Source organism: Oculina patagonica, chromosome 4, assembly GCF_052425735.1.
Source record: "Oculina patagonica isolate OP01 chromosome 4, crgOcupat, whole genome shotgun sequence".
NCBI lineage: Eukaryota > Metazoa > Cnidaria > Anthozoa > Scleractinia > Oculinidae > Oculina > Oculina patagonica.
Window position 1 is genome coordinate 53,599,693 of NC_135761.1, and position 27,991 is coordinate 53,627,683.

General features: G+C 38.1%; 3 protein-coding genes and 1 pseudogene across 6 annotated transcripts in view; 1 reads left to right on the forward strand and 3 right to left on the reverse strand.

Moving 5' to 3' along the window:
* LOC144648579 (PAX-interacting protein 1-like) overlaps positions 1 to 19 on the forward strand; it is a 14,663-nt gene extending 14,644 nt beyond the window's left edge. The window contains exon 23 of the mRNA XM_078508101.1: positions 3 to 19. Within this exon, the coding sequence (XP_078364227.1) occupies positions 3 to 19 (17 nt within the window). The remainder of the gene's footprint in view (positions 1 to 2) is intronic.
* A 144-nt stretch (positions 20 to 163) lies between these two features.
* LOC144648580 (E3 ubiquitin-protein ligase DZIP3-like) lies at positions 164 to 7,360 on the reverse strand. Its single transcript, XM_078508102.1, has 2 exons — positions 7,234 to 7,360; positions 164 to 957 (listed from the first exon to the last, which is right to left on the reverse strand). Exon 2 carries the CDS (start codon positions 908 to 910, stop codon positions 164 to 166), a length of 747 nt encoding a protein of 248 aa, XP_078364228.1. The 5' UTR covers positions 911 to 957; positions 7,234 to 7,360.
* A 2,956-nt stretch (positions 7,361 to 10,316) lies between these two features.
* Positions 10,317 to 15,672, reverse strand: LOC144650618 (uncharacterized; annotated as a pseudogene). Its single transcript, XR_013570154.1, has 5 exons — positions 15,517 to 15,672; positions 14,790 to 15,044; positions 13,635 to 13,757; positions 12,682 to 12,729; positions 10,317 to 12,340 (listed from the first exon to the last, which is right to left on the reverse strand). The product of XR_013570154.1 is annotated as an uncharacterized LOC144650618 (transcript).
* LOC144650604 (uncharacterized) lies at positions 15,673 to 27,570 on the reverse strand. Of its 3 annotated transcripts, none has more exons than XM_078510324.1 (14): positions 27,439 to 27,570; positions 25,645 to 25,731; positions 25,155 to 25,328; positions 24,468 to 24,650; positions 24,028 to 24,111; positions 23,508 to 23,666; positions 22,597 to 22,752; positions 19,654 to 19,810; positions 18,966 to 19,123; positions 18,353 to 18,525; positions 17,612 to 17,777; positions 16,795 to 17,064; positions 16,356 to 16,442; positions 15,673 to 15,812 (listed from the first exon to the last, which is right to left on the reverse strand). In XM_078510324.1, the coding sequence occupies exons 2-12, from the start codon at positions 25,648 to 25,650 to the stop codon at positions 16,999 to 17,001; spliced, it is 1,482 nt and encodes a 493-aa protein (XP_078366450.1). In that variant the 5' UTR covers positions 25,651 to 25,731; positions 27,439 to 27,570; the 3' UTR covers positions 15,673 to 15,812; positions 16,356 to 16,442; positions 16,795 to 16,998. The 3 variants fall into 3 exon arrangements, with proteins under 3 accessions (XP_078366450.1, XP_078366452.1, XP_078366451.1); XM_078510326.1 differs by having other exon boundaries at positions 25,645 to 25,695; positions 27,439 to 27,536; XM_078510325.1 differs by lacking the exon at positions 15,673 to 15,812 and adding an exon at positions 16,078 to 16,212.
* Between the last annotated feature and the right edge of the window lie 421 nt (positions 27,571 to 27,991).

The window sequence follows — 27,991 nt, forward strand, 5'->3', positions numbered from 1 at the left end:
AGACAACGATGGTGGTTGAGGACTGCCCACGCTATTGAACTTGGGGCTTTCCATGACTTTGCTGGTGACAAATGAAAATGAACCGTAAACTGAGAGTTAGAAACACTGAGTAATGTTTTGTTCAAAACTGTGAACGGAATTAACGTAACCAAAGCTTTCAAAGTTAAAAAATGTATATATTATTTTGAAGCTTACCTAGTCTTTGGTTATTCTGTTGAAGTTGATCTCCCACATATACGTTAGTCCGTTGGACCTGTTGGAGTTCCTCTTTTACTTTTTCCAATTCATCTTTGACATCCATGTCCTTCTTGCACCATAAATGAAGTTCATCAACGTATCGCTGTGCCTCGGTTGTTAGAGGATCACGTAGCAATTCATCAATGGCGTTTTTCCATTCGTCTCTCTTTGCATTGCTTATAGAAGCAGCAATTCGTAATAAGGTCTCGCTGATTTCTTGCCAAAGATTACAGAACTCTGAGTGCGTAATTTCCCTTTTCTTGCTGTGACAAACGAAATTGCGGTAATATTTTATCCGCACTAAATCTGCCTCAGTGCTGTGGTCTGTATCGTTCGGTAGACTGTTCCATCCGGTGACAGGCTTTTTGAGGTTGCATATTGTTCTTAACAATCTGAAAGTTAGAGTTATGTCGAAATCGGTGGACTTGCCAAATGTACCCGGGGAAGGTTTAAGGCAATCCCACTCTGGTGGGGAAAGTTTTGCTTCTTTCAGCTGGGCCATTACAGAAGGATCAACTAGCTTTAAAGGAAGATCGGCGGGCGAGTGGAAAGAATCGAACTTTTCTCTTAAGAGCGGGACACCTCCACCCATCAAAAGTCGTGTCAGACGCAGAAAATAGTCCTTCCCATCCGTTGAGCGCAATGCTTCTTCTGCGTCGGTGAGGGACGCCATCTCCTGATCCACTGATCAAACACAAGGACAGAATAAGAGCCACAGGTCTACAGTAAAAGGAGAAAATTAGAGTTTTGTCAACCAAACTTTTTTGACCCCACCCCCCCCCCCCCCCATCAGTGATGCGAAAACTTTTTTGCCATTACGTCTTCACGCCGGTTTAAATGTAACTCATTGCTTATTCATTCCGATCTATTTGCCGACGATCATGACTAATACACCACACGAGTACTACGAGTAACATACGGGTAACATACGAGTAACACACGGAACATACGGGTACATACGGGTACATACGAGTAACATACGAGTAACATACGGATACATACGAGTAACATACGGATACATACGGGTAACATACGGATACATACGGGTGCATACCAGTTCCTATTTCATTTTATTTTATTTTTAAGTTATGTTCCCCCGCCCCCTTCCCCTCAAAAAGCTTGCGTGACGAGTCCAAAACAAAAGTAAGACACAAAACCATTGACGAATAACACACGGAACAAACGGGTAGCATACGGATACATACGGGTGCATACCAGTTCCTATTTCATTTCATTTAACGAAATGCCAAAATCATTCAAAACATAGGAAAAGGGTAGGGATTTCATCGCACCAGAATATCTTATTATAAATAACCGTATTTATTATATAAACATCAGTGAAATACCAGGAAATCTTTCGTGCGAAAAAATCATTTTCACATGTGAAGATATCGATTTCGAAACATTTTCTGACAAGCTGGCCCTGTTTCAATGCTGAATGAGCTTAAGTAAGTCGATATTAAGTCGAAACATCTTCGGATCTTTTTCGGCAATCTTCGGAAAAGTTCGGAAAATGTTCGGAAACATTCGTACGACCTTCGGACAACATTTTGCAAATCTTCGGAAATCTTCGGAAAATGGTCGGCAATCTTCGGAAAATCGTCAAAAACATTGTAATTAGTAGGTTTATATAATAAACAGAATATTACATGGTTGCTTGGAGATATGAAATTTATCTTCTCGTGTTCAAATCGATATCCCACTCGTTCGCTGCGCTCACTCGTGAGATATCGATTTGAACACTCGAAGATAAATTTCATATCTCCGCGCAACCATGTAATATCCTCTATTTCTCTTGTAACACATACTTTTAAGACGTTACTTAAACACTGGATCAAAAAAGATTTATTGTTTATGTGTAAATCATATTTAGATTAACATGGTGTCTATTGTCTATCAAATTTCCAATACTGAAGCCTGGAAAGCATTACAATACAACAAACCCTTTGCCAACCTCTTTTTATACTTTATCATGGCGTGACAGTGAAAACCAGCAATGCCCTTTGTCCTTTGGGCCGTCACGCAATTTTGTTTTGAGGGGAGAGGGATGAAGAATCAATATTTTCTAGATTATTATTCGATTATTATACCTCATATGTTACCTGTATGTACCCGTGTTTTTTGTTTTGTTTCCTTGTGTTGCATTAAATAAAAATATAAAATTAAAATAAAATAGAGTGAAATGAAATAGGAACTGGTATGCACCCGTATGTATCCGTATGTTACGGGTAAGATCGTACGATTGATAAGCGCGATCCTATAACACTTCAAAATCTTGACTTTTTTTACTCGTCAATGGTTTTGTGTCTTACTTTTGTTTTGGACTCGTCACGCAAGCTTTTTGAGGGGAAGGGGGCGGGGGAACATAACATAAAAATAAAATAAAATGAAATAGGAACTGGTATGCACCCGTATGTATCCGTATGTTACTCGTATGTATCCGTATGTTACTCGTATGTTACTCGTATGTACCCGTATGTACCAGTATGTTCCGTGTGTTACTCGTATGTTACCCGTATGTTACTCGTAGTACTCGTGTGGTGTATTAGTCATGATCTTTGCCGACAAGCCGGCATGCTTCCGAAGATCGTGAGGAGCGCAACATCTTTGATGTAGGTGGGAAGTATTTCTTTTGTTAACAGACTGAAAAATATCTCCGGGGAATCTGCTTGACTAATTTTATTTTCTATCACTTTCAATGCTAGAAATGTAATTCATGCATTTACTTAAAAACTGCAAAAGTTTTAAGAGCGAGTGGACGCGCGCAAAGATAAACAAAGCAAGTTCGCATACTAAACAAAGTAAAGTATATTTTCTTTTTACCGAATGAAAATATTTTCGATGCGAACAAAGCGAGGAATTGTGTAAAAAGGAAAACCACATAGAAATAAAACAGAAATCTTTAATCACTGTACACTTGCCTTTGTTGTTTGGGATATTTTATTCGATCGGCCGTGGTTTTTGCGTGACTATAGTGACATTTAGACGAGTGACATTATGCAAGACAGCGCGTTTATTTAAGCACACTCAGTCGAATCGAAACTGAACAAATGCGTTTCTTTTCAATTACTAAATAATTGTTTAACGTAAATCAAAAGTTTGGCGTGACACACAATAAAGTTAAGCGAAGATTATATTTAGTAAGCTTTACAATTGTCGGCGAAAAATATTAAAACTTGGCGCGCGTGTAGCACGGTTTCACATTACACTTACACATTGGGCCCGGACGCACTGGGCAAATTTTTGTTTATTTTGCGAAAAAATCTGTCACCAGTTCCGTAAGACAAGTGCGCCCGGTAATTTTCAGATCTACCAAATTTTGTCAAGCCTTACCAAACTTCAAAGGCGCAGTCGTCCTGCCTCGGAGCAGGACAAATTTTTGTCAAGCGTCAAAACTGACAGATTTTTCAATTAACACGACTTAATCTTAAAGAAAACGTCAAACAAGTATATTTGATCTCGCTTTTAAAGGCAGTTGTCTGCCAAAATATTTTATTTTTCTCGACAATTGAGCTGTGAACGGCGGAGGACGGCAAAGATATAACGACAATCGACTCAGACAACAATATATATACGCTCGTAGTACTCCTGGCTTGGCAAAATTTTTAAACCGCCCGAGTACAAGTACCGCTGCTGATCAAAACGAAAGCGCGGCGAGCCAAGACTATTGAATTGTACTAAAAGCGATAAATACGGCTCTTATCGGCCGGAACGTAAGACTCTTTTCAGCGAACGGAAAGTTATCGAAGGTGTACAGTTTTAACATGATTGACACTTTGTGGTTATCAAAAAATTTGGTGTTTTCAAGTGCGTCCACGATTGCATGCCAAATTCAAAATTTGGTAGAGACAAAATTTGTCGAGACTTTTGGTAGAGCCAAACAAATTTTGTCAGTCCAGTGCGTCCGGGCCCATTCTCACCGAAGGCTAGGAAAATTAAACGCGTAGATAACGCTTAAAGAGTTTTCTGTGTTCACAAAATTATAAATCAATGTTTCACCCGCATTTTTGTGCAGAAAAATAAAAAAAATCAAATCAAATCCATCGTTTGTTTTTTTTTTTTATTCTGCGGCCGTGCGGGAATACATACTGGATCGGGTTTCAAAAACAAAGTGATCACTCAGCTTAGATATAGAGAATTGTCCTCGATTAAAATCTCTTTTATTTGCACTTAAAACGCTTCGGATAAAACACCAGCAACATGCAGAAGCAAAATTTTAAATCTATAAAACGCGATTTGGAGCTGTCTGGGCATAAGCAATTATCAACATGTGTCAGAATTTTGATACGCATAATTAACTCTGTGTGAATGAGCCGCCGCTACGCGCTCGGCGAAAACAAAACTAAAATCGCCTACAACGATCAAAATAGCTCGTTCAAGGTCTCTTTTTAAAGCTCTCAAGAAGATCTTTATTTTTTAATAAATATAAAAGCGAAAAATACATCGCGAAAGACTTAAATCTGCAAAATGTCTGTAGTGGTTATCGGAAGTTCAATGACAAGTCAAGAACAAAAGGATACGTGCACAACTCCATTCGCTCAAGGTAGCTTAATTGCTCTTTTGTTCCGTCTTTTGAAGTCACTTGGGCGGCTTCTTCCAAAATATCTCACCTTTTTAGAAACGAATAAAACCGAAGTTGTGCGACACGTTTTCGGTGGCTGCCAAAACTTATACCCAAAGGAATAAATGGAGCCTTCAGGCTACAATTTCCAGCGGTATTGTCCATTTCAGAAAGACACATTTAAACCGGCGCGGCCCTCCCTAAATCGGGCAGCATATGACATACCGTATTCATCTTCTAAACGCTGTTTTAGTTTTACCAGTTTTACTAAAGACGAATGAGTAGTACTCGAGATTTTAGGATCGCAGTTCCCCATGCAAAAGATGTGTCTCTTCTTACGGCTTTTTCTACCCTCTGTCGCTGAATGCGTCCCTTAAAGTGTTGCGAAGATAAAAAATGCTAGGTGATTCGAGTATGCATGCATAAAGATGACATGACTATCAAAAGGTAAATTCCTGTCATTTGCGCGACGGACCATTTTTTTTTTGGAGGGGGTGGGGGTGGGCAATTTTTCTGGGCGAGATATTTTTTAATACCTTCAGGTTTGTGCACGGTTTTTTTTTTAGATTTTCTTTTCCCATGGCTCCTTGAAGGTTTTTTTTTTTCAGCCCTTTTCTCTGTGCAAGAACTTTTTTTTGGAAATTGCCCCCCCCCCCCACCCCCACGCCCCCCCCCCCTTTAAAAAATAATGGTCCGTTTTCACATGACCTCAAGGCGGCTATATATAGTATCAATCTCGACGAATGTCGTTCTTATTCCCAGAAATCATGGCCTGTATATCCTTCTTTTGCTTTGTAAGCGAAACTTACTTCGACTCTAGATCTCCATTCTACTGTGAGGAGAGAAATTTCGTTGATTTAGTTTAATTTTATTTATTCGCTTTCGCTGATAAAAACATAGAACGTTCCAACATAGAAGTTATTGTTTTGGTTTTGAAATAGCAGGTTAATGTTCCAGTTCATTAACCGTAGCAGTCACCTGTTGTTTTGTTGAAGATCATAACTGAAATTAGCGTTGAAGTGTAACAGAACCCGCACTAGCCTTTTGTATAACTGTTATCTACCTGCACTGCTTTGTAAGTGATTAATTTTGTAAAAGTGAAATTCCGTTATAGCCAATAGGCCTTTGTGAAATGTATTGGATAATTCTTAAGTTAGATTATTTTATGACATTACCTAATGTGTTAACATTGCAGTTTCCGCTTAAGTAGAACTGCACTGTAAATTATCCTTGGGTTACTCCCCCGGTGGTGGGAAGCCGGTTAGACGAACATCCCGTTAATTTACTGCCGGTGGTTATGTTTGTTGGATTAAACCTTATGTTGGATTCAAGTCTGCCTGTTCTAGTTGGTCTTCGATGATAATATTCCTGTAACAGATCCTGGCCTTTCCGTAGCAAGCGTGTGTTTCCCCCAGAGTTGAAGTGCTATAGAGACATTGCAGAAATAGTCTAGAGAGCCAAAAAATCTATTATCACACTACCAGTTGCACTGCGAAGACTGCGAAGAAAATAAAAGTATCCCTTTATCATCACTTTCTTTGACAAATTATGTTGTTTCTGTGATGAATAAACAAGAAGCAATTCCGAGAAGTGCAAAAGTATGAAGTCTCTCACTGCCTTCGGAAAACGCAGTTATCGTTGCTTTCTTGGTTGCTTCTGCCGTTACAAATCCCAATTACGTAAAGAAGAACATAAAATAAACTTCAAGCTATCATTCGCACCATTTTTACCGAAAAAGATGGCACTAAAACAAATAAACTGAGTGAACAACATGTTTATACGAACATGGCGACTTGCGAGAGGCGAAAGTATTCAAATATTTCGTAAACCCTCGTAGAACTTCTCGTTAGTTTAGAATTAGCAAATGATCAATACCTTCACCAAAAGAAGCCAAAGTAAAATCACTTATCATTCTAAGTGACGGATGTCAATGTTTCTAAGATATCCTGTAACGCCACCATTTGTGCTTGTTAAGCGCCTGCAACAAGTGGTCCGAAATTTCCACATAACATCTAAGAAATGTATTATTGTGACCGTACAGCATAGCGTCATTAGTTCTGCCTTAAATATCCCTTAGCACAATACTGAAAAATTGCTGTGAGTATAAGAAAGAACACATTGCTGGTCAATGGATTCGGTACACTGAGGCGGCCGAGCACGGCTTGGAAGACGCAAAGACTAATTGGTCACCTCCGATATTTCAAAACTAACTATGGCATATCTTAAGAGGCTAACATGGCAAAGATACGAAATCGTATCTGGATTCACTTGTATCCAAGTCTTTCGCGAGAACTAAAACACATAAAAATTTGCACTTTCACTTGAGTGTAAGTTCAGTTGTTGCTGTCTCCTTGTTTGCTGTCTACAGTGTGCGATTCTCCACAGTTATATTGCCAATGGATATAATTTTGGGTAATAGCATTACTCATCCTTACCTTAAAATGCCAAAAACGGGATTTGAGCCTTTGTTCTTGATCGAAAGATATTTTACAAAAGATTACTTGCGCTTTCGAACTCGTTTCACATCCGCGGAAACAGCGCCCTGCTTTTCTCCGAATGCTACTGAACAGTGTGATGACGTACATGTTGACAAGAGGCATATCAAGTTATATCCGGGAATTCAGTGGTCTTTGGCGTGGGGGTAGTGGAGGAGAACGTTTAGTGTCGGTTTGTTTTGAGGGTTTATTTCTCGATATTATCAGTTTCTTTGGAAGAAGATTGAACTCTCTTTACGTCACATGCACGTCGCTTTTTCATGCTAGCTCGTGGCGTAAGAAAATCTCAGATAACTTTAAATTTAACCCCTGTCTGTTTATTTAAAAATGGGTTTTTCTGGGAAATCTTTCAAATTCGACTTGTATCCAAGTCTTTCGCGAGTACAAAAATACAAGAAAAAATTCGGCATTTCTTTTACAGTGTGTGCTCAGTAGTCGCGTTAAGTTTATATCTGACTATTAATTTAGGAAACAGAATTACTCAGTCTTACCTTCAATTTAGATGGACTAACCAGCACTATGACGCGAAGCCTGTAAAATTCGCCCACGGAAGTCAACGTGTTTCTTCCTTATTTTCCTTGCTATTTGATAAATTTGTACCAAATTCAGAACTGAATGTGCTCAAGATCTTGAATGCTGTTAGAAAAACAAGCTCTATGCTGCTGGTTGCAATCGAAAACAGTCGCCTGTTAAACTTTACGGCTATTAATACTGTATAAATGAAAGCAGTTTCTAGGAATGACACTGACTCGGATATGACATGAAATGCTTATCCTATTGAACAAGGAATGTCAACATAAAGTAATGAAACTAGATATCTAGATAGTGGTGCATCAATCTCGCTAAATGTCGTTCGTGTTCCGAGAAATCATCCATTATCCTTCCTCTGCTTTGCAAGCATTTTCCAAAGTTAATTCTGCTTAGACTCCCAATTCTACCAGTTACAGCAACAAGAAATTAAAAGTAGCCTTTTTACACTTCACCACAAACTCGAAAATTTGTTTCTGCGATGAATAATAATAATAATAATAATAATAATAATAATAATAATAATAATAATAATAATAATAATAATAATCAATTTAAACGGCAAAAGTACCACGTCTCTCGCTGCGTTTGGAGTTAGTAGCTATAGATACCGTTGCCTTTCATATTTAAGGTCGCGCAGGACCCAAATTTCTTGACGGGGTGCTGTCTTGTAAAGCTTTAATTCGCTACATTTTGGACACCGATTCCTCTAAAATTTATCAAAGATGTTAGGGGATGAGGGAATAACATCGTGATTGTCCTTTCACTGAGAGATGACCGTTTATCTGATGTTACAAGCTCTTAAAAGTTAAACTGCAGATAATGCGATTTTGTGTCCAAGTTTTCAGCTAGAAAAGCGCACCGAATTAAATGATTAAATAACCTAGTGATAAATCATAACCTCTTTTGTGTTCTGACAAGAACGAAATTTTCGATTTCAAAAACTGCTTGAAGTTAATGGCTTCTAAGAGAGCAAAAATGTGAAATCTAAACTTTGAAACATGCTATCTTCATTTTGAGAAGAACGTTTCAAAATTCTCTCTTGTCAGGACACAATAGAGTACACCAAGTTTACGTTCCTCGCGAATCAACTCCTGAAATTCTTTATCGACGGAGAAAACTTGGACACAAAATTGCAGGTTTTGAGGCTTCCGAAGACCTTCCGAGTCAATTTTTACAATAACGTGTGCTATATTCAAAGCTGTGAATCTAATGTATGATAATTCGCTGTGTTCCAGCGCACGGGACACAAAGCTGACAACAAAAACGTGTAATTACTTGTACAAAGACCTTTAAGAAAAAAATTCTCACGGATATTTCGTTTGTTGTCGGCTTCAGTCGTCGCAGTTCGTGCATACATACTTGCAAGGGTCCTGTGCGACCTTAAGAAATCCCTATCAAAAACATTTTATCGAGAAAGCTGGTTCTAAGAAAATCGACTGAGTGCGCAGCCTCTTTGAACAGTGTGTCTAGTTTTTTTTTTTTTTTACGAAATTCTTGGTTTACCTAACGTCATGTGTTTCCAGGAAAACACTGTCACGCAACCCCGTTTATAATCGTTACTACATATAAAAAAGTACTCCGCAAATGGGCCTGTTACTGAGACCACAGAAGTCACCTAATCTTTGTAACATAGCTTTTAAGTTTTGCACGCTAATGCAAAATTACGATTACAAATTATAAATTACCAAAAAGCAATTAAACATTCCGTAAACCATCGTAGCACTTGTCACATAACTTCGGTAGGTAACATTTGCCAATGTTTCCAAAATACTCCGTAACGCCGCCAAAAACTCAAATTTTTATTTAACCTATTTCATTTGATGTTTGTCATTACATTTGTACTTTTTTTGCACTCAATTTATCAGTGTTTTAATTCACCAAATTAAGTAAGTCATGAAATGTTTATTGGATATATTTAAGTACCACGCTTGTTATAACTTGCGCTTAGGCTTTAACGTCGCTTTTTGCGTTCGACGAAGGAGAACGCATACTAAACACGTCCTTTTTTCCGAACTCAGTCACGTGGGTATCGGTCGTAAGCTGGGTCATCTCAGGATTTGGCCGCCATCTTGGTGTGGCTGGCTGGCTGGCTGGCTGACACATGACCTCGATCTCATGCAGAACAATATGGCGTCGATTTTGGAATCGCACAAACGTGTTTTCCTTAAAGAAATGGCCGAAACGTGTACCCGAAGTTAAAATAATATTGAAAATGACATGGCAAGAATAACAGGGTTTTATCCATGGCAGTAGAGTTTTAGTCCGCCACCGAACGTCGCTAAAATAGTAGCCGTTCGTGGAAAGTTCCCGAAAGTTGCATGATGAGTATTTTTGCTTCTCGCTAACACAACAACAGCTCAGTGGTTATCAGAACCGGTAATCCAGGTACTTTCGACTGTGCTTTCGTGTGTGCTTTCTTTGTTCCTTTGCCTTCATTTGTTTCGAAGGTAAGTTAAGTTGTATCTATTTATTCGAAGTATCAGTAGCAAAATATATGACAGATATGACTAAAGCTACTTATCAGAAAATTAGAAAGCTGTGTAGTGGTTTGTTTTCTAGGAAACAGACGCTGCAATTCGCCCCGGTGACGACACCGAGTTGTGATGTATCAACTCAGCTGCTTTTCTTAACAGATTCAACTTCTCTCTGCATACAGACTTGTGAGACTATATAATATACCAAATTCCCTTCGGCCACTAAGCATTAACAAGATGAATGCAGACTATTTCAAGTTGTTGAGTCATCTTAAATTACTGATGAGTTATTTTACAACCCAAAAACTTTCTTTCAACACATCTATTGTATTTTATGATTGTAAGGAAACAAAAAGCTGTTACTAATGGACTGGTATCAAAATGTTTGGAATGGCTACATTTCAGTTTAATAGTCTTTTGTTACCGTTAGTAAATGTCACAAATAACTATACAAACATTTTCCAAAAATTTCTACTAGATATGCATTGTACTATATTTGGATTCATTAAAGACCTTAAAGCCACTTCGCTTGGCACAATCAAGAGGCTTTATTCTTCTCTTAAAGACGGGTTGTTACAAGCGATCAGGTTTCATCAGCTTGAGCAATGCCATACATTTTCTGCATGGACTTTTCATTGTAGTTTGCGCATCGCAAACAGACCTCAAATATCACGAGAATATGAAAACATAATATCATACTTCCCACTCCTTGCCTCCAGCTTTCCCTGCCTCCCCCCCTCCACATATCACCCCACCCTACCGAACGCACTCCCCTAATTTCCAATTACTACTAGTTAAAATAACACTTGATTATTCGATATGAAAAATAATTTAATGAGAAGTCGTTTATCGTATGCACGCACATGGCTTTTTCTTTTCACCGAATAAAATTTTTCGACATTAAAGGTGTCTATTTATCGTATCACGGACGCAGAAAAAATCGACATATTAAAACTTTTAATTTTAGAACGTTGCAAATGCTCACTTGTGGGATCAGCTCGCGTACACAATTGAGTGAATAGTTCGCGGCTACTGTTTTAAAGATCATTATAACCTGTACCAAATATGTCAGTGGGCAAAGAAAGGAAATGCATCTCCTTACGCAGGATTACTCGTTACTATTAAAAAAAATGATGTTAGATACTTGGTTTTTTCACAAAATTGACAAGTTTCCCACCCCCAGGCAGACGTTAGCGCTCCCCATGAAGGGGATCGCTAACTTGCCACTAAGACATCCAAAATCTTGTGGCGGAAATTATCGGCCCGGGATTGACCTGGCCATTACAAATCACACTGAATTACATACAGATATACCAGTACCACAACTTCTTGTTAGGCCTTTCAAATGCGACTGCCACTTTGTAGCCCAGTACCCCCTTTTTGTGTGAAATCACCAAAACAAGTGTATGCAGTTTTAATCGTTGACTTATTAATTTTTGGGAAAGTTAACTAAAAAATCGATCACATCAACAGGTTTTGTTTTAAGACATTCTGACTATAATACTGACTTTAATAACCTATATAGGACTCAAAAGGCGACTCTTAAAAAATTGTTCTCCAAATCTTTGTTAAGAAACCTGCATTGTTAACTTCATCTAACTGGGCTTGCAGAGACTCCCTCTCATTTCTCAACGAGGCTTTCTCTCTTCTGTTATTCTCAATTTGCTGTTTGAAACTGCGGAGTGAGTCGTTCTGTTTCCTCTCTTTCTCAGCAAGCGAGTCAATCTGTGGTTTTATTTTTCGCTGGGTGTTCCTTCTTTCTTGTGCAAAGCTTTGCATCTCCTTATCTAACGTTTTTTTTTTTTTTGATCCAGAGCTTTTTGTCTTTCATTGTGGTACGCTCGTTGCCATTTCTGTAAGTCTTGGTTTTTTTGTCGCTCTCTTTTAGCAGCAGCGTTAACTTGTTGTTGAAAGTGCGACTGACGTTTTATGCCGTCCTCTCTCATCCTTTCTATGTTTCGATTCAAAGTTTGTCTTTCGGTCTTAGCCTGCTCCATCATGGATTCTAATTCTTCCCTTTGCTTTCTTTCTAGCATCGCTATCTGTTGGCACATGAAATGATTAGTTATTGCATAAGGACTTCGTTCCGGTCAGGTGGTTAAAAGATCATTAATACAGTAACTATCATTACATGACCAAAAGAAAAAGAACTGTAAGTTATAAAACAATACCTAAATGTGCAACGGCTTTCAAGGCTTCGGTTGTCATAATATAGTGTTAATGTTAGGGTTGATTGGCCTGTGTACATATTAATACAACAGCCTTGACAAACCCTTCTATTATTTTTCTATTAACGGTACATACTGATTCTACAATGGTTTTTTGTTACCTTAACTTTGACTTTATAGAGAATAATGTGGCTGAGACGCCAAGAAATATTTACCTTTCTTTGCAATGCTTCCTCTCGCTTACCCAATTGAGCAATATCTTCCTGCAATAAATAATCATATTAATTAATTAATAATGAATATCAATCGACGTTTAGTATAACCTCCAAAGGTTAATATAAGAATCAGACATTCTGTTGGTCGAAAAGCTTGACTTGTGACGATATATATTCACCGGGCTGGGCGGTGAATGTAGCAGAAAAATATGACAGTGAATGTAGCAGTTTAAGGCCACACCATCTTTGTCATCCAGGCAAGTAGAAATGACGGACAATCGGCTGAATGGCATTTTCGTTTGTTCGAAAGAATTTACTCAAAGTCCAGATATCCAAAACACTTTGAACTCTGGAAATGGTTGCCAAGGCCTTTGCCCCAAAAAAGACCTTTAAAAAATGCCGTTTAATCCATTAAGAGATCGTAAACACAGTAGTCTCGTAGATCACGCGGCTACGAGAAACGTTGCAAGATCGAGTAACCGAAATTTATTTCTCTTCAGTCCGGAGCTACTCATTTCAAGGCGAAAATGAAACCACAATTGTTTTTTTTTTTTCGGACCAAATGAACTGTCCGTAATAGGGAGGTGACCTCAGTGTTATAGAAGTGTCCGTAAGAAGAGGTTCGTTAATATTTAACAATTATTCGCATTAGGCTCAGTGATTATTCAACAAAAGCCTCGGTAGTCATTATGAAAAATTCTCAATGTTTTACAAAATCCATAACTTGGAGTGGTTTCTTTTAAATGGACGCAAATTTCATTCAGAAACTGTCCGCCATGTCTACTTGCCTGCCTGGATGTCAAAGGTGGCATGACTTAGTAACCAAGTCTTCAAATGCAATAATCACCTCTCGCAAGGTGATTATAGCCTCATAAGCCGAGTTTCTCGACCAATCAGAATGCCCCAATTCTTATAATCACATTATGCTTATTAAACATATTCCTGTGACTAACCTGCAGTCTAATTTTCTTCTTTTCTTGATAGGCTTCTGCTATCTTTTCTTTTGCAATACCTTCTTCGTAGTCTTGCATTGTACAAAGTATCTCCTGGTATTTTGTTATTTCCTCTTTCAATTCCTATTATTTTAAGGAAAGGAAAGAAGTTGTTGGTATTTCAGTTAAAGAAAAATGCTAAGAAGAAGAAAGTTGGAGAGTGCACGTATGAGTTACGAACACCAGGTCTTATTTTGGTATGAAGTGACTGCCAGACAGAGCGTGCAGCATATGGGCTTACAACTCAGATAATAGGGCAACAGTTAAATAGCCCATCGTCGATACGCTTCTTGAGTGGAACCCAATTTTACTCAACTTCACTTTTAACATTGACTGAGCGAATTCTCGCGCGCTGATTGGCTAATTTTTATTGTCAATAAGAGTACAGACAGATGAAATTAGTAGCTGACGCAGTTAGCGAAGGTTTTGTCAAACTTTTCAGCACTAATTTAGCGCTGCATTCTTTAGAATTATACCACAAATCTAGTAGTCTTCGATAAGGAAATCATCTAAACAATATCGGTGAAAACTTAAAAAACCATTACAACCTGAGAGCCAAAAGACGAGGATGTTCATTGAGAATTCAAACCTGAAAATCGGCGGGTGAGCAAGGATGTGTGATGTCAATGAAATTAAGAAGGTGAACCGCGTTTTAGCGGATTATTTTGTGAACATTTTTCACTGGATTAAAGGTTATTTGAACAATTCGAATTTTTTCTTGTATTTCTGGCCGTATTCTTACCAAACATTTAATTTACGAGCCTATGATTCTCCGAATTACAGCGACGAAATTTAGATTCTGCGGCGGTGCGGCAATCGCATCTTCCACAATTTGACTCGTGCATTTCTTTCCTTCGTCTGAAAATCAGGTTACAATAAAGTGTTTGTAAAATTTTTCTTTGGAAAAATACAAGAAAAGCTGATAACGTAGCTAAAAAAAGTCTTTGTTAATGTATAGTAGGACACAGTGGGTGTTAAAGTACAGCAGTTTGGTTAAAAAAAATAGAAAATGTGTTGTTTGACAACTGGTGTATTTATACCTGGAAATGTGAACTGCAGATAGATTGTCAGTGGAGAAATTTGCCGTCAGTCCATCATCTGTCTGTCAATTTTTACCTGATTAAATTTGAAGAAGACATCGGCCTTGACATCTCTAGCTCCGATGGCCTGTCTGTTGAACTCATTCTTGATAGTATTCCATCCATTCGTGATAGCAGTATACTTTACACTGATACCAAGTTGGCTTCCCACCCGTTTAAGTACTGGATCCAAGTGCAGATCTTTCAGCCTACGCAAAAGGTTTTCGCAGGACCGATGTGTACCTGAAGCATTTTTAGACTTCCATGTTTTCATTTTCTTCTCTGTTGAAGCCTGTTGGAAAAAAAACGGGTACAACAGTCTGCGCTAACATGCTTAATAAATGGCACGCAATGCACGCAGGGGCGATGACATTTCACAAGGGGGTCTTTAATCTTTTCAGGAAATTTCAACTGTAAAAGAATAAGTTCTTTCTAACTGCCCGGGAGTATTTCTTTTTATTATTCTATGCAGCGATTTTTTGTTGAGTTAAACTTGATTTTTGTTCATTTAATTTCGGAAAATGTGCATTACATGTTATTTTTTTAAATCAGTTGCGATCGATCGCGCGCCAAATTATCAGTAGTAACACGTAGGGACTCATTCGCCTCCCAATAGTTACTATAATGTTGACACAATAGCTACCCTCCTGCCGTCTTGTACAAAGGGGAACGGGAGGTAGTCTACCATATGTTTTGGGATTAATGCTGCAATCGAAAACGTCCTTCTAGTCTCCTATTGTGCTACTGTGCTAGAAAACACTTACCATCAGTTCATTTAATTTCCTGTCAATACTTGCGGAAGCTAACTCAACGGTTTCTGCCTCAAATGCCTCCATACTCTTACGCTGAGCAATTTCGTGGTTCTTCAGGATTTCTTCATTCTCACAGGGCAAACGTTTAGACATCAGCTGAGTCATAACTTGGTCGTAAATTTTTAAAGCCCCTTCCTTCGCTTCCGCGCATTTTGTTTTGACATATGTCTCCCAGGCCGTTTCCACATTAGGAATCGCGTCGGGCTCGTTGATTGCGTCTGTATATAGCTGGACCAATGCTCCCAGAGCTGCAGTCAAATTGGGATGATGCCGGAAAGATTAAAATGTAAAAATTCAATTCTTTAAATCTTTATTTAGCATCAACGTTTTGCCAATGAAAGCACGTTCGTTTTCCTTTCCACGTTTTCCTTTTTCCTTTCTACCTTTCTGTCTTCCTAATCGGCCGTTTGCCTGTTAGTCCCTCGGTCCGTCCGTCCATCAATTTGTCTCTGTCTGCCTGTTTGTTTGTCTGTCTGTTCTGTTTATGAACTCATTTGGATCATAGAGAACAGGGGCGGTGGCCTAATGGTTAGTGCGCTGGTCTCCGGACCAGCGGTCTGGGTTCGAGCCCTTGTCGAGTTCATTGTGTTGTGTTTTGGGTAAGACAATTTACTCCCTCAGTGCATCTCTCCACACAGGTGTAAACACCTGAAACGTTGACCAATAAGAACCATAAACCATAAACAATGCGACTCAAATGTTAACTGTGACAGAAAGAACATTATTATATAACAGGTTGCATAAATCATGCTAATGAACCTCGTAAAAAATAAATGGATTACTTAGCTTACCAATGCTGTCTACCCAGAATCCCATTCGATCTTATCGTTCATGGTTTATGCTTTACACAGGGTCAACGTTTCTTTAACCCCTCAATTCTATCAAAGAGATACAATAAGTCGCACGTTCAATTTCAACCGAAACGCAATCAGGTGAAATAAACAATCACGTTAGTGAACATGTTATATCACGCATGCTTTACTTATTAATCATCTATATATGAATTGTACTTATCGATAATCATTTATGTTGTTTAATATATCAAGTGGTTAAAGAGATTTTAAAAGCCATCCACAACTGTTTTAACTGCTTTATGTCTCACAGACTTTAAGGGATTCTTACAATGTAATATTAGATTACCTATCAACAAAGGTTATATACCACAGTCAAACGTAAATACGTACTACCCCAGCTATTTAAATAAGAGAAAATGCCATTGCAAAGTATTACCTTCTCCTGTGATTTTCTTGCCACTGGTAATGCTTGGTTTGGGAGCCAATTTCGACTTCAAAAGAGATTCAAATCGTTTCACTCCTTCCAGGAATTTGGGATTTAGCTTGTCCCTGTGTTTACTAATGTCTTGCATTACGTCATCATCACTTGAAGGTGAAGGAAGAGCAAAGGCTTCAAATCCAGAGAAAAACTTCAAAATGCTTAACTTTCGGCAACTATTTGTGGTCCAATTTCATCACTTAATGTGTTTGCTGACTCTTTGAAGACCTAATAAAAGAAATCTTTTATAAATATGAAAAAGTAGATAAAAAGTCGTGTGTTTTTCGTATGCTCTTTCAAATGTGATATACCCTAGCCATACAACCTACATGCTTACTTACGATAACTACTGATAGCTACATGTAATATAGTCTCCTTCGCAGCCGCTTTTTGGGACGTCATGGGCGTTTATAACAAACGTCAGTAGTTAGGACGTCATAGATCGGTGGGTTATTTCCTCAGGCTGCGATAGTTGTATACGATACAAGAGGGTAGCAAAGGGGGTGTCGTGATCCCGTTACACGTACAAATTTTAACCAAATTCACGCGTCACGTATACTTGAAACAGCAGAATTCACGAATCACGTGTCTTTTCTAGCTATTTTCACGCGTCACGGTATAATTTTTGCCCTATTTTCACGCGTCACGGACTAATTTTTGCCCTTTTCACGTGAAAAATAATGAAACCAGTAACACATCATTACAAATTTAATTTAAGTAACTGTTTTCTTGTTTATGAACAGCAAAAATATGTAAAGCATCATGTTTATCATACCCTTGTTGAAAAGAATTGGTTCAGGTCTCTGCAGTCTGAAGGAAGCTTCTGTGATACATCCCTTAGAAGCCAAAGAAAGAAAGGGAACGTATTGCGGAACAGGTCTTGGTCATCACAGCCTCCCTTCGATCGAATTCTAATTCGCTGGGACAATTTTGCTATTAGGCTGGATATTATTAAGGATATTTTGTTTGTTAATATAAAGCATGATACTATTTAACACGAATCATTATGCGCTCAAAAAATTATAATAGACATTTTGCTTGAAACCGTTCAATGCCAATTTCAATGTGAAAATGTGTCACTCAATGTTGACTGTTGAGTACCGGTTGAGTACTAGTGAGTACCTTCTCATGGTAGAAGGGACATTTAATTTAAAAAAAGACCCTAAAATTGCTAGATTTTAGAGCATGTCTACTTCCTCTTTTGCGGATAACCAACGAACGTGAAAGCGAAGCTAAACTGAATAAGCAAGCTCCTGCTCTATACATACTTTCAAAATGCAAATTTAATTGCATACAGCACTCAGAACGCAGGTAAGAATAAATCAAAACGCCCTCACTAAAACTAAAGGGCTTAGTTGTTAACACTGGTATTAGAACTCTAGTATTGCCAAACAGTCGTCACTTAATGGTACGATACTTTATCCTAGCCTTGTTATGCCATACAACATCGGTAAGTTCTATTGCAATATCAAACAACAGAAAGATTATCTGAATTGGAAACGTGCAAGAAAGATACTTTAAATCATTGAAGTCGTTCCTTTTCGGAACTCCTTTTGAATTGTAAATCAGCACTGAGGCCAGTAAAACAGTCAGGGTGAAGATCTGGGTATCATTTTGACTTCCTGCAGTAGAGGCATTAGTTCCTTCCGAGTCCAATAGAATCACTCTAAAGTGCTGGCCGCGTGAGTCCTAAAAAAGGAGAAAGAAAGGAAAAAATAATTTACCCGTTCATATTTGCTGCGACGTCTTATGTAAGAGACTTATTCACTGATGACTCCAATACTGTTTTTGGTGTCAACTGACATAAGTAATCAATGGACGTCATAGTTTTAAAAAGAATGAACTTAAGTAGTTAAAGTAGTTCTTGAGAAACGAAGCGATGTGGGACACGCGTTGCCCGAATGTTAACTGCCAATGTGCTGGAATTTAACCCTTGCAGGAGGAGTAACAACAATCCTAGCTAGTCGCTTCATTCTACAGAAACCGGGATGAACGCCGGCTGGCGATATGGGACGCATTGCCCCAATGCAGATTTTTTTTTAGATTGTTTTCCAGTTTAATTAGGTGGTGCTGTCTTGTAAACAGTCCATTGACTGACATAAATAGTTTTTTCTTGTTAGTTTTCAAACCTTAAACTTTTGACGCACAACCCACATCCACAGCCCCATAGTTTTTGCATCCATGTCGTGGCCGATAGGAAAGACGTCCGTTTCGCCAAAAACTTCACTAAGTATGTAGGACTTGCCTTCTCTGTATGGACCAGCAATGGCTACAACACACACTGGCTCTAAGATATGAAAAGCAAATGTAATTCTACAGAAGAAAGATGTTCACCATTTTTATAACTTCTTCCCTTGTAAACCTTTGATTTAAACTCCAGTAAAGGAAAATTGCTGAAGGAAAAACTTTCCGTTGTCGTGGCATTTCTGAGAGATGTCAAGTTCCTCTCAAATGAAAAGGCAATTCACAAAGTTTGAGACTTCACAACTTACAAACAAATAAACTGTGTTACAAGAAAGAAGTAAACAATGCAGAAAAGAATATGAGCACTTACTTCGAATATTTTTAACTAATAATTAACGTGACAATTTATTAGATGAACATTTTGAAAGGTAGTCTGGAGATCCTAAAATAGTGTTTACTGCTAGGCATCAATAGTTTAAGTATCCCTTGTAAGACAAGGGATACTTAAAGGGATGTCTTAGTTTTTGCCTTCCACGCGAATAATAGGCATCCCTAAAACAGAAATAACTGAAAGGCTATTCCACTTAAAACGAGATTTTTTATTAAAGCTACACCTATATAAACGGAAAGTACCTTTAATGGCCTTCAGTATCTCAATAGTAACAGGCACCGGAAGAAGAGAATATCTTTTCTCTTCTGTTTTATGAATTTCACCGGTAGCTGGATCCCAGCTGACATTGTTTGGAAGGCAGAGAGGAATCGCTTTTACTTGTGCAATTGGTGGTACGTTCTTGAACCATAAAAAAGAACAAATAAGATTTTTACATAGTCAACATAAACTAAATAGTTCGTTTACCACATAGGCGCCTAACCAATAAAAGCAAATCGATAATCGGAAATCAATAGATTAATCGATATCAACTGCGACGATACTTGGTTAATTGATATCGACTGGCAGGTAAGATGTTCTTAATTGAGACCTTTAGCTACAGGTTTTTCACGTTAACGGTAAACAGTAGTTTCAGGTAAGTGGTTTGGCGTTTGAGGTATCATGACCTCTACTATTTTTTGCCGGGGGGGGGGGGGGGGCGAGACATTTGCCCAAAAAAATTTCGTAAGTTGCCCAAATTTTTACGAAACAGTCGAGAAGGAACGAGGGTCATACGCTGCACTAACATAGGCTTACAAATGAAGTGAAAAATTCTTACATACGAATCTACCATATGATCTTATAAAACACGTTAAAAGAAATAGCTGTCTCTACCATTTCGACGGCCGAATATATTAACAATACGATCCATGTCATTGTTGACTACAGAGTTGAAATATGCCCATAAATGCTAATACAAGTGCGATGACAAGTAATAATTTAGGCCAAGTAAAAAAAATGTTTCTCGTCCGGATTTCTATAAAAAAGAGAGCGTGCGGGCGCATTTTTGTTATATTTTGATTATTTATTATTTTGTTGCATTCCATACCAGTGTTGTTCGAATTCCTCCATCGTCAAATTCTCCAGGCCAGAAGCGAACTTCCAAAATAAATCCTGCACTGAGGTAATTGACCTATCCAGTACGGACGTAGCGTAACAAGGATTTAAAGTTTTGGCCTTAGTTTGTATTAAAACGCAGACAAAAGCCATGTCTTACTCCGTACAAAGAGAAATTAAACATTGTTGGTTTTTGTTCGTTCTATCTTTTCCAAAAACAAATAATAGAAAAAGAGAGGCGGCCCAAAAAAAATGAAGCGGGGGGGACGAGAAACATTTGATTTTTTTTTTTTTACTTGGCCTTATTGACACGTTGTCGCCCCATCAGGTGCTGCGAAGGTAGGTTTTCAATCTGTGCAACGCACTGAATGATCGTTCTGCAGAACACGATGTACGTAGCAGGTATCACTGCATGGATATGAACCACGTAAGGAAACTCTGAAAACTTATCAAATAGAACATGCTCTTGCATTGCCTCCAGCATTTCTGAAACAGTCATGTAGCCTAATCCGCGCACACGACGAAAACTCGCGCGCATTTTCCAGATTTTCTGCTAGCTCGGCTTCCAGAATCTCGCCGTCGATTTTATCAGGTGTTTAACTGTGACAGATATTTGCAGTACAGCGCAAAGTAAAAAAAAATTACAAACATGTATATCAACAAATGACCCCCTTCACTATTAACCAGAAACTCATCAGGTGCTAAGAAACCACTGTCTTGTGTGAATTTGACTGGCTTTAACTCGCCGACTTCAGGTTAAAATAGAAAATTTACTCGGCTATCTCTTCGAAAAAAAAAACTTCTTTTAAAAACTGGCTTTGCCCAAATTTCTCTTGCTGCCCAAAACATCTGCAGCCCCCGTGCCCCCCCGGCCCGTACGCCTATGGGTTTAGCTAGCCGACGTCAACCTCGAGCAAATTCGCGTTAAACTGAAAACAAGTAAGTCTTCTACTGAAAAAGAACAAGTTCACTTCAAAAAGACGACTTGTTAAGATTCTAAAATTCGAAATTATCAGTGATCCCGTCTAGAACCTCTAAAAACTGTTCTGATTTAAGTTTACGGCAAAGCCAAAATTTATTTCTTCTTTCACGGTAAATAGAATTCCTTCAAAAACTTCTCTGTTTTGTTACGGTAACTGTCAAAGAAGTAGCTTACCTCGACGCTCACATTCTTCTTGAAATTCGACAGGTTTGTCTTCAAAACGTCCGTCCGTTTCACTGGATGTTTTTTTAAGAATTATGCGAGGAGATTCCGAGAATTTACTTGACCCTTACTTGCGAGCTCCCCGCCGCCATATTGGATTTGCTACATATGCGGCATATGCAAGTGCTTGTTATTCAAGAGAAGACTAAACCTGCACTCTTTTGACTTAAATATCCTCTCTGTACCTAGGCAAATACCTACTTCACATATTTATAGCGTCAATACGTAAGATAACTAAAAATAAAAGCAAGAAAACCTGAAGGGAAATCAAAAACGTTGAAAACCTCAAGCGTGACCTTGGGGCCTGGTCACGTGACTCCTAGAAGTTTGCGATTTGACCTTACTAAACGATTGTCATCGATTGCTATCAATTATCATCGATATTTCGCAGCTTATAAAGCGGATAAAGATTCACGCAAACGTATACCGGGCGTATAGAATTGCTGATACTTACAGTTTTAGTGCAAAAAAAAATACTCGCAGGTAGAGTTTCTCTTGTCAGGTTTTGGTAAGCCTTTTCATCTTGTCTGAAACCGCCTTAGACAACGACAGCAAAATACAATATTCAGTTGTTTTCGAGATGCATCAAGTCAAAGATAACTGTGGCAGTAACTTTCGCGTTCCCGCTGGCGTTTGTGGCGAGAAGAAATGAGGAAAAGCGTTGAAACAGGTATTGACCGCTTTTGTGATGCAAGAGGAACAGAACGATCCGGCTTCTTTCAGGCGACCACTTAAAGTTAAGTATATAACTGCATGTGTTTTAAAATATTTCACCCGCAGCTTAAATTAACGAAATTTTATAAATTCACTTCGATAATTTTTATACCTTAAAGTATAATATGACATTAACATCTAAATCAATGAATGATGGCCGTTTTGAACTTACCAATGCTGAGTTCCGTTGGCCTGATGCCCAGTCTTTTCTGCATTTTATTGCTACATTTTGAGGTTTACTCGACGTCTCTTTACGCTGCAGATTTGCCTTTTTTCTTGAAAGAAAATCCATGTCTTTTTTGCTTTGAACTGGCTTTGTTCCGTAATTCTAAATTTGAAAAAAGTGAGATGAAGAAAAAATATCATAGATGTTTTAATAATAAGTTACGTCTGGAACTTAAACTGATGAATTTGACCAACGTACCAACGTACCAATCTTATAACTTGACCAAAATCTTAAATGTACTTCCTTTTTCATAATTATGTATAAACTTCCTTTGAATGTTCTTCGTTTTTCATTTGTTTATAATTAGAACTGTGAAGATCTGTGATATTTTTTTACAATTTACTGAAAAGAATCGGTTATTTTCATAATAAATAAAATTTCAATTTGTTGTACCTCTTCCCATTTAAACTTTCAAATCAAAACAATTACACCGTTAAGACGCTTACGTTAGCAGAGGGCGACACAAAGTCCTTTGTGACAGACAGCGACCAGCTATTATATCGAAACTCTGCAGATATTGGCTCGATGCATTGTCTCTCAGACGAAACAGGCCAGTTTCCCTTAATTACGAAAACAACATTGTGTGAAACATTCTGTGCAAAACTCCTCTGGCAAGATAACTATAAAATTAAAAACTGAACATGCTACCGGCTTATTGTTCGCTGTCTCAATCACCTCTTCATCTCCAGATAACTGAAAAATTTCAGCATATACTCTGGTCACCAAAAATAGACCCTCGAAAGAAGCTTCTTTATACCAGAGGGGTACCTACGTTACAGCAAGACTTCGCTTTGTATCTTTCTATCGGCCAGTTTGTGTGGCCATTGTCAAGGGACTTAATTGTTGTTATAGCCTACCAAGCCCAGAGAATTTGTTCCGCCTGGTGTTTCTTGACTTCTTCGAGCTTTAAGTGGTACATCTGGAGGTTTGCCAAGAGTGTTTTCGCGCTTCGGAGAGGTGCATGTTTCGGAAAGCAAATTGTTATATTTTCTTGAGGAAGTCTTATTCTTGTATCTCTGAAAATAATAATAAAGTATTAAAAGTGGTAAAATCAACCTGATGAACAAATCATCCGGCATCAGATAATCAATTAATCGATCAATCGGTATTAATCAATTGCAATAATGGCCAGAAAAAGTAAATCTGTCCTTTTGGCATCATTTTAGTAAAAGCTTATTTTATGTGACCGTAGTAAAAAAAACTGTAGTATTCAGTAGTTTAAATTAAAGTAAGGATTGATAGAAAGTGTATGGAAATACACCGTAAATTGTACTTGCTCGGTTCTAAGAGCATCGTTTATTTTATTAAATTCAATGTAAATGACACAATATGCCCAATGCTTTTAAATCAGCTAGTTTATGTTGAGATATTACTTACGGTAATGCTGGGCGTCCCAAAGCTCCGACTGGAAGATGTAGACTCTTCATTGTATTGGCATTCTGAGGCAATTGTGTACGTTGCCTTCGCAAATTAAAAGTAAATGTACAATGGCTAACACTTTTCTAGACAATTAAATTAGGTCATAAAGGTAAGAAAGGCTAATAAATGCTACGTTCTCGATTAACCATACATTTTAGAAAAACATTTAATATTATTCTTGGTAAACTCAGATTTTTTATGTTTAGGTTTACACCGTAAGATTTGGCAGAAACTCAGATACTTTGTACCATACTTCAGGTCGTACTGAAGTTAAGTTACTGCCAACGTCTACATTAATGGACGACGATATGGCCATCTTTTCTACCAGAAGAATTCTCATTCTGCGTTTTTTACGGGGTACGAAAACTGCAATGCTCTTATTTCATCTTTATACTTACCTTTCTCGAGGAGGAAAGACGAGAATTTCCCCGCACCAAGTTGAATGGTTTACTCCCTCCCACAAATGAAGCAAGACCTTCCACCCTACTCTCCTTTACCTGTTCATAAGTTTCTATTGAGAGGAAAATTGCCTTTCTGAGGGCTTCGTCTTCACTCAGATCGCCGGATTGGTAATCGCGCCACTGTCATGATTAAAGAAAAATATTCTTTTATTCAACCACAACAAAATTCTTGCAGTGCTCTATGCTTCTAGAAAAACCTTAATGCACAATCTATTAAAAAACAATAAAACAAAAATGTTAACTAATACTACGGTCTCGATCATCCAATCATCCCAAAGAAACTTTTCAGTATTATCCACCAACCGTAAAAGCAGTAGAGAATGCAAGAAAATACGGAGATTGTTAGTCCGCTTCCAAATTTTGTTGAGCAAATCCTTCTTCGGTTACAAAAAAGGAAAAGGGTAAAAGGCACATAAAAAGAAAAAAAAAAAGATTTTTTTGTGTGTACAAACGATACTGCGAATAGGTTGTGATGCAAAAATTAAAACTGTAACCGTTAACTGACTTTGTCAAATCACTAACCTGATTAATAATTGTAGAAACATTCATCAGTTAATCAGCTTCAAAAATGAGTTAAGTAACTGTTAAGGATTTGCGATGGTCTTATTCTATCGTTTGACTTACCCGCCTCATGGAAACACGCAAAATTGGTCGCGCCAATCTGAATGGTTGACTGTTTTCTTCAGATAAAGTTAAACCTTGCGTCTTCCTTGCCTGTTCCTGTTCGTAAGTTTCTATGGAACGCGAAATCGCTTTGCTTAAGGCATCGTCTTCATCTTCGTACTGAAAATCGCGCCACTGTCGTTATTAAACAAACAAAAAAAATTGATATCGGCAAGTCCAAGAGCAAGTAATCACCGCATCACCGTGAAATGCAAAATGCTATCAATACGCAAAAGAACATTGAAAAAAATATTTTCGATTTTTTTCGTTAAATATAACGTGACGAAGGCCCTTCAAAGTACCTAAATGACCGATATCCCTACCCTTTCATATACCTAAACTTGTGAAATCCCTACCCTTTTTAAACCTGATGGGAAAGCTACTCTAAAATTCAAGTTGAAATAAAGTTTATGTTCTGTTATGTTATGTTCACGTACAACAAGACACTAACCAACATCCTTACTGTCAATAGGCTTTTACAGGTGAAGACATGGGCGTCGCTCTGTTGTGGAAAGCGCAGATTAGTCAGCAACCAGTTCTACGTTTGATCAAAAACGGAAACAAAAACATTTCGTTAAAATACACACAAGTGTTATAAATATTCCAAGTTGTAGAAGGCTCTCACAAGTGTAAACCAGGCTCAAATATCAATATACGACAGAAGGCCTTCTCGGTTCTCCATCCGGTCATGATACATTGTGCCGTTAAGCAATATTTAAATTTTTTGGTAACAAGGTCATGCCTGCACAGAAGATAGCATTGTACTAGATTATTCCTGCCGCCACTGTTCTTGTCAGATTCTTGGGTTAAGATACGGGAAGAGACACTCTGGTGAAGTCCCATCAAAGAGGCTGAATGTCGCAAAGATTTATTGCTACTTGAAATACAAATCTTTTTGGTCTTAATTAATACACAGTCAAGTGGTGTGGCTACAGGCGGTTGGGAATGAAGTGGCCGAGTATTTCGGAAAAAGTCGAGCCGACTTTTAATTTTCAATTTGATAGTGTTACTTGGAAGAAAATCACATAAAAAAAAACATTGATTATGGTTTATTCATATCCTGGAGAATGGATTTATGCCCTTTTTTACTATTTAAGGGTCATTTTGTTGTACATGCGTGCACCTTAACAGAGACAGTTCTAGCATAGTTTACGCAAAACCTTAAAAGACTTCTTGTGACACTGGCCTTTTAACGCCATTTACTGAGCAGCCGGCGTACGAGCAAGGAGACGCTAAGAAAAGATACAACAACAGAAATAAAAAACACCGAAGACAACATCAACGCTCCACTTGTAGCTAGGAACTTGTTTGTTTATCGTACTTCCGGTGTTTATTACATATTTTACGGGTCGCACATTTATCTTTAACAGCTATCACCTATGTAAACGTCAATTCCACAGACAGCATCGTGTTTCATTGGAGGAAGCTAGGCTATGAAAAGTTAAAGCATTTTTCAGAAACTTCAGAGAGACCTACAAATATACAACAGGCCATAACACTTGCGTCCCGAAACGCTGTCCTAAACCTAAATGATTTGATCTCCAATTCCGGGAATTTCAGTACTCCAACAAGAATGTCACGCAATGTTATTCAGATATAATGTCGACCACTCGCTTCTTACGTGAAATAGGCATTCCTCTTTTAGTTTGTTTTCTTGAGCAATACGGTCTTAATGTAGAATTTTTCCTACTGAGCTATCGTCACAATTCTGATGGAAAAACAATTAAGAGGTAAAACTTCGGATTACCCTGCCTGATTGAACAAACAACATGAAAATCTATAAAAACTCTAATAAAGCACTCGGGTTACCCAGTTATTACGCAGACGTGGATTATACGAGGACCTTTGTTTTAGTGGCTAATACTGACCCCGTTGAAAAAGATACATCTCAATTCGTGATTGTATTAAAAGAACTAAGAGAAAAATAAAAAATGCTTCTATTCAGAATGATTCCCTCGTTGCCATGTACTGTGCGCCCGAGTGTTAGACACCTGAATTTGGATCGATACTTTTCCGTCTGGGTTAACTTGGTTAGTATCCCGCTATCTCCGTGTAGTGTGCGAGTCTTTTGGTAGACCTCACTGATCTCTTTAAAACTACAGAAATGATATAATTTTTTTGGAATCAAAACACAATAACATATCCGGTCAGTTGATTCGATTCGAGACACCGACAAGGGCAGCTTTGGTTGTGTCGTTCGTAAATGACGATCTCAATAGTTAGATAAATAAATTTCACAACTTACCAGTTTTGACGATAAAAAAAGACTTCAAGCAATGTTTTAAACTGAGGAGGTTCTTAGTAACCTGGAAAATATGTTGCACTCACTGTTGTTTACGTATTCCATGGACCTCAAATTCTGAGAAAACAGCTGTGTAAACGGCCAGCGGTTCTACGCATGTGCCAATCCCATACTACACCTCGTTTCCGGGCTTTGGCACTCGATTGTTTCCGGATTAGTTGCGTGGTCCGAGAGTATCAAAAAACATCATAAAACGTCATGTGCCTCCGACGGAAACATAAGCTATAAGATTTCTTTGCCTTCAGCTGGTAATAATTCCCTTTATAAATGAAAAATTCAAGTTAATTTACGATGGAAAACTGGCTTGCGCCATGCAGCCAGATATAAAGTAAGTTGGTTGATAGACAGTTTCAAACCGAAAGCTTCCCTATCTATATATATATAGCACAAAACTTAATTCTTAAAGTGTCTCTGCTTCGCCAAATTAGAGTAACAATTAGTATAAATAAAAACCAGGTACTATGAAATGGGGCACCAAACAGGGGTGTGCCGCAAA

Coding starts and splice junctions, on each gene's coding strand:
- LOC144648580 (XM_078508102.1), bottom strand. CDS start 910: ATGGCGTCCCTCACCGACGCAGAAGAAGCATTGCGCTCAACGGATGGG.
- LOC144650604 (XM_078510324.1), bottom strand. Junction 24,112..24,467: donor GTCTTTCCTCCTCGAGAAAG/GTAAGTATAAAG, acceptor TAATTTGCGAAG/GCAACGTACACAATTGCCTC. Junction 17,065..17,611: donor ACCAATTCTTTTCAACAAGG/GTATGATAAACA, acceptor TTCTTTTATTAG/GTCTTCAAAGAGTCAGCAAA.